The sequence below is a fragment of the Lolium perenne genome, chromosome 7, assembly GCF_019359855.2.
Source record: "Lolium perenne isolate Kyuss_39 chromosome 7, Kyuss_2.0, whole genome shotgun sequence".
NCBI classification, from domain to species: domain Eukaryota; kingdom Viridiplantae; phylum Streptophyta; class Magnoliopsida; order Poales; family Poaceae; genus Lolium; species Lolium perenne.
The window spans coordinates 246,703,496-246,709,690 of record NC_067250.2 but is presented as its reverse complement, the minus strand read 5'-3'; the positions used below and the strand labels follow the sequence as shown (position 1 = coordinate 246,709,690).

The following is a 6,195-nucleotide window of genomic DNA, read 5'->3' as shown; positions in this document are numbered from 1 at the left end:
CGGCTAGATCGTGTTTTGGCATCATTGTCGTGGTGTGCTCGTTTCCTGGAGGCGGGAGTGCATCACTTTTCGGCGTATGCAACCTCTGGAGCAACCACTTAGCGATGCATATTTACAGCACATTGGGCTCAAAATTTGGGCAGCTGCAAAAAAATTTTTTTGCATCACCATATATATCTACTATAGGGAAATTGCTAGAGACAGAGATTTGGAGCACATGGATGGATACCAGTGATCCCTTTATTCAAAGTTTCAAAAAATTGTGAAAAAATAAATCATAGTAGCCAATAATGTATCTCACAAACGAGCACATTTTCAATTGGAAACAATTTGTAGTTTGGGCTGTCCTATTCGATTCGAGTCCGGTCCACCCATTCCGCCGAGCCCAACTCGATTCCCATCCCCAAGCCCAACCAGAAACAGTGAAACCTTTTTTTCCCTCCCCTTCTCTGTATAAATAACCACCTATAATCACAATTTCTGTAGAGTCCCTCACTTTACACGCATTAACAATTGAATCCCTCTGTGCCACGACACACGACACGAGGGCACGACCACGATGGCTGTCCTCCCCAAAGGCCTGGGCCAAGAAACTGAACCTGGCCACCAACAGAGCCGCTCCCCCGCCGACGAGCCGAGCGACGCCGCCGGCGATGTCTCGCCCCGCCCAACAAGCTTCGAGGGCGCTCTGCCCACCAAGTCCTTCGCCGCGGCCGCCTACGGCGTTGCGCGGCGCTCTTCTCTGCCGCCCCCGCCGGTATTTCCTCTCCCCCCGCAAGATTTTGTGCTCTTGCAGCCCCCAACCGGAAACGGTGGCGCTCACGCGTCGACCTTGGATTCTACCAGGATCGCAAGGCGATCGCCGCCATCCCTTCGCCCACGCCGTCCTGGCCAAGCCCCGAAGCCAAGATCCTCTGCACCAATTTCGCCGCCGCTGCCGCCGCTACCTCTCCAGGGCTGGGGCGCTGTTTGCCGACGCCTCCCAGTAGCCCCACCATCATACATCGGCCGGAACAGCTCGGTGTGCGCTCTGCGTTGGGCACCTACATTGTAAGAAGGGATTCCGTCCACTCTCCTGGACAAGAACTCTTGTTTCACTTTTTAGTCTTGCTTGTCCGATGTGCTGTTAATCTCTCGAGTTTCGTGATTCCCCAGGGGCAGTTGAAAGTGCACCAGGCCAAGAAGGAAACCTGCAATCATGTTCAATCGGAATTTCGAAGGTACTTCTTGCCTTCTTGGTCCAATGTTTGGTGTTTCTTTGAATTTGCTGATTCCTTGTCAGATTCTGCTGTTTGTGTGTATGACATTCTTGGGGATTAATTTAGCATAATAGTGGTGCCATCTTTAGTGAAACATTAGTTAAGATTTGTTCACAACCCTCCATAGCAGTAACCTGGAGAATTAGCTTGTTCACATGCTAAATGTTGGAGAAAATATTCCACTTGTATATATCAATAGTAGCTCCCTGTTCACATTTTTTCCCCTTGACAAGATGTCATTTGCAAAGGAAACTAGTACTATTTCCTAGTTGTGGCCACTAACGGGCAATATTGCAGCCGACTCCCATCTGATGTCAAGGTTTATGAATCTGGAGCACCAGCCTCTATGGCCGAGAACAGCAAGGGGTCACATTGATGACTCCACTCTGCAATTGCCATTGCAGGGAGTGCACGTTGCCTAAGGTATGGCCACAGATTCAGTCCTATTGGCATGTTTCACGTTTGCAACGTATGTTGAAGTATGTGTCATGTTTGCATTGTATCATGAACTTATAATGGGGCTCTTAATTTTTTTTTCCTGTTTCTGTGGAGCAGTTGAAAGCAAAGGAAAGAACCTCGAGCAATGGTGCAGCTTACTCAAGTTCAAGTTGTCCAAAAAGGTATACCTTGAATCTCGTTTACCTTCTGGTCTCGGGTGCCAATAGACTGAAACTCTGAACTCCCGAGTATTAATTACTATTTGAAAAATATCTCGTCAGTCTTGCACCTGTTTGTAAAACTGCAATTTTAGGCCAGAACCATGCTGTGTTAGATTTTACGTTTTCGTTAGCTGCATGTAATTTTTGTTCCCTCCATTCATAATTATATTGTGTTTTTTAGACATGGTCAATGTTCAACATGGGGCATAGTTGTTAGCAATCACCGCCAGACATAGGATAGAAACATAGTTTTTATATTGTTCCACTTTACAGGAATATGAAACACAAGATAATTATTTTCTAATGCATTTGATACAAACTGCAGCGCACCCTCTTTGCTGAAGATGAAACCAGAAGATTGTCGGGAACTTGCGATTGGATTATCTATGTGCCAGTCAACTGATAAGGATCTCATGGCTCATGGTATGATGTCAAAAGCAGAGTGTTAATCTATTTATCACAGTTTTTCATCTTGATTGCATGTTTAAGATGTGCATAAGTCTCAGACTTCAGCTACATATTATATGCTCTAAATTTTGAGTATCTAGTTAAGTTCATTGTCAATGGATTAATTTTGTCTGTAACCCATGTTCCAGCTTTTTTCAGCCAAACTTTATATGTCTAAATAAATATTTGAATAACTTGACAAAAAATAACAACATAAGGAGAAACGGTAAATAGGGAAACTACACACTAACTGAACCTGCTTCCACATGAAAGCAGACACTGCCTCTCTCTGGCAGTTCTTGATGTCCATACGTGATGTGATGCTTGGTAGAAGCCTAGGTGTTCTCAAAATCCTGTGCAGACAAACCTTCCATAACGGCTGTCAAATCCGTTGAAATTTCTGATCACGTTAATTTCCCAAACATCGTATGCCAGTTCATGGTTTAGGGCCATATGTAAATGATATATTCAATCTTGCATTTTGTTGCCAAGTTATATTTCAATTTGACCTTGGTGTATGCTAATCATTGAGATACATTGTATCTGCGTAGGATTGTATTAGGCCAAACGTACTTTCCTGGTTTCCAATCTATTTACCGCATAAGGTGAATAATGTTAGAAGTATAAACATTTGCCATGATGTTTACGCAGTCAAAGATGATTAGTTTATGTTTTGACAATTGTATTCAGTCAATTATTCTGCTACTTCTATATGGACACTTTTCAATCCACTAATCAAGTAACCATAATTTTCTGTGTGCAATGCTAGGATGTACATCCAGTCCTGATCCTGTCTATGAGAAGATTCCATGTGGTTCAAGGTATTGGGAACTCAATAAACCTCCTGAACATGTAAAGGGGATAAATCCACTTGCATTTTTTAGCCCACATCCTGTATGGGAAGGTTTTGCCGCGCCGGTAGAGCGAGAAGGCAAGACAGACTCGTTCTACTGCGTATCTTGCAACAAGGTGCTCTCTGGGAGGGCGGATTCTGCGGTAAAACACATGGTTGTAAGGAATGGTTGCAGGATTACACCTGAATCTAAACAGGATCTGTTGAGAAGGATTGAAGCTTTTAATAAAAGACGCAACGATCTGAAAAGGAAATGAAGAATAAATGTGATAGTGTTAAAGGTAAACCCTTTATCTGACCGTCCTATTATGTTTACATAATAAGCTTATTGCTTGGTAATGTTTGAGAATAGAGAGAGATGGATGCACTGATTGTTGTGCAACTAGTTGTATTTGTGATGAATTGTTCAACCTGATTATTTTTGTTTTTCACCGATTGCATAAGTAATAGTAAATCGAGACCATTGAGTGAACCTAAGATGACAATCTAAAGTAATATTGTTGCCTGCATTGGAACCTTAAAATTATCACTGGAAAGTACTATTGAGAATCGTAATTAGGTTTTTTTATAAGATGCCAATTCCAAGATTTAGCTTTTTAAGCAGTTATATCATATTTGTGTATTTTGTGTTAATAAAGTCAAGATTTATGTTTCAGCATTACAATAGTGGAATAAAGACGGGAGCATCAGTGGAGGCAAGTGTGAATGAGCCTGAAGAGAAGGAACTGTGCAACACATAACAGTGGAAGAACAAAACGATTTGTAATATAGCCTGTGCATCTATAGATGTGAACCACATATTTTGCCCTTCAAATTACTGCATTGATTGCGATGTTCCCCATTGTTATGGTTGTTACGATTCTGTAATTGGCGCTGACGATAGGTGCAATGAGTCTATACTCTTGAAGTGGTCATCTGAAGCTGCATAGTTGGAGTTGTCAGTTGATTCTTAAGTGGTACTTTTGTTTTTGCACTCTGGCTTCAGGAATAGTTATTATCATGTTATTCATGCAGGCAGTGACATAATTTATAGTATATATGAGTTACTGGCCTTAACCAGTTTAAAAAAGATTTAACACTAATTAGTAGTGGTTTCTAACATCTGTAATAGATAATATGTATATGGGATTTAAACCTCTTGCATTAGATTATTCTAAGTATGCCGTCTTTATCTTGAAAATCAGTATTGCCTAATCCATATGCTCTTTTAGCATAGTCAACTACGAAATTTGGCAAATTACTTATACATATGTTTTTTTTCCACTATTTACTGTCCATAGGGATTTTTGAGACCGACATTCAGCAACTTGAAGACTTTATTGCTCAGTTAATGGGGTCCTGCCATTGGTCTTGACCTCATTCTGTTGGATTGCTTCCTCCAGCACTTGATCAATACTGGAGAAGCTTTACTCTCCAGCTCCCTGACATGATAAATTTTGTACTGCCTTCGTTCTGAAATGTAGTATGTTTTGGAATTAGCTTTCCAAAGTGCATGTTACTCAAGTTAATTAGCATTCACGGTTGATTGATGTCCTACAATATTTGAGTTCTTCTAGGTACCTAGAGTTCCAGTGCAGAGAGAAAGAAGTTACAGTCCATTGGGAGTCCGGTACAATCACTTAAACGCAGCCAACTGAAGATATAGGATCAAAATATCCGCAAGTGGCTAAAAGCCATCTTGAGGAAATTTCTTTATCGCCAGGATGGCTATACACTTGCTTTTACATAAAAGTTATCACTGTCTATTTATCTTTCTTTCTAATTCCTGTCTATTCTCTTTATGGAAAATCCTTAGGATTTCTCTATCTTCAGTTACCAGGGTTCGTTTTCAAAACGACAAGGTTATGGAATTCATCTGGCAAATTGCATTAAAAAGGGAACTGTAATTGACTGTACTTTCTTTTGTCTCAGTTCCCTTTCATGTGTAGAAATCTATGTCCAAGGCGCCCTAGAAACGTCAAAACCTGGCAGGCGAGTCCGCGCCGTCCGCCCCGCACATCAAGCGCGATTCCATCTTAGAGCATCCAAAGTATCCCAAAGCTGTTTGAGCCATGACAGACGCCGCGGGCTGTAAAGGCCGTTTCGGTTCGGCGCGACCCAATATGGTGTCTGGCTACCTGATGTCGTCCCCGCTCCATAGAGCCTCTTCCGGGTGTGGTGGATGCAACTGGTGGCGAGTAGTGGGCCTTTTTTGCGGGGGCAAGAAATATTCCATAAACATGTTACAATCCAACGTAATCGCGTTAGCGATTTTCGGTGCTGCTGCTCTCAACCAGAGCTCAGTTCTATGTTGTGCTCTACCTAGTTGCCTCGTGGCTCACTGTATTAGCCTCTCGGCTAATCTTCGCTATCCTAACGTCTCTTTCCCTAAGAAAATCTCGAACTAAATTTATTCCGAACGCAAAAGCTGAGGTGTTTGGAGTGCTCTCCTTAATCAGCTCCACAGCTTTGGTACAGTCCGATTCGACTGTGAAATTCAGAGGCGTCCAGTTCAGGACTAGTCTCGCAGACCCTCCTTGATGGCCATCACCTCCGCTTCAGTAGCATCTTGGCATTGACGGAGCTCGCGGCAAGCTGTAAAGATCACGTCAGCATTGTGGTCACGTAAGGCCATGCCTGTCGCTGCACCTTGGCCTCCCCCCGTGCCGGTCTCTCCCATCTCTTCCTAAGAGCATCTCCAGCCCGTTTCCCCGACGAGGCCACCGATAACCCTTTTTTACATCCGGACAGCGTTATTTGGTCTAGCCGCGCCCCCGGCTTCTCGTTTTCCCTCAGATTTGACCTTTAATTCATCCGAAGAGCCCAGGCTATCCCCGGCTTCCCTATGCCCGGTCGGGGACTTCGGACAAAACAAAAACGCGCGAAACGTCGAGCGGGTCCGCGTTGTCGGTGACAGAACGGGTAGTCCCCTCCATTTACTTCGTTTTCCCTCCAAAATGCGCCGCATAGAACCATTTTCCCCGCCGAATTTCGGAGG

At 43.3% G+C, this 6,195-nt stretch overlaps 1 protein-coding gene across 2 annotated transcripts; it reads left to right on the top strand.

The window, feature by feature from the left end:
* Positions 1-540: 540 nt before the first annotated feature.
* Positions 541-4,255, top strand: LOC127313186 (uncharacterized). 2 transcript variants are annotated; one of them, XM_071823369.1, is made up of 8 exons: positions 541-757; positions 847-1,050; positions 1,156-1,220; positions 1,557-1,682; positions 1,815-1,879; positions 2,244-2,341; positions 3,135-3,499; positions 3,875-4,255. In XM_071823369.1, exons 1-4 carry the CDS (start codon positions 560-562, stop codon positions 1,633-1,635), a joined length of 546 nt encoding a protein of 181 aa, XP_071679470.1. In that variant the 5' UTR covers positions 541-559; the 3' UTR covers positions 1,636-1,682; positions 1,815-1,879; positions 2,244-2,341; positions 3,135-3,499; positions 3,875-4,255. The 2 variants fall into 2 exon arrangements, with proteins under 2 accessions (XP_071679470.1, XP_051199700.2); XM_051343740.2 differs by having other exon boundaries at positions 542-757; positions 3,875-4,254.
* The last annotated feature ends 1,940 nt before the right edge of the window (positions 4,256-6,195 follow it).

Bases quoted from the DNA above. Each gene is read 5' to 3' on its own strand.
- LOC127313186 (XM_051343740.2), top strand. From the start codon at position 1,635: ATGACTCCACTCTGCAATTGCCATTGCAGGGAGTGCACGTTGCCTAAG. The intron at 1,683-1,814 runs GTATGGCCACAG...TCTGTGGAGCAG, and splicing joins GGGAGTGCACGTTGCCTAAG to TTGAAAGCAAAGGAAAGAAC. The intron at 2,342-3,134 runs GTATGATGTCAA...GTGCAATGCTAG, and splicing joins TAAGGATCTCATGGCTCATG to GATGTACATCCAGTCCTGAT.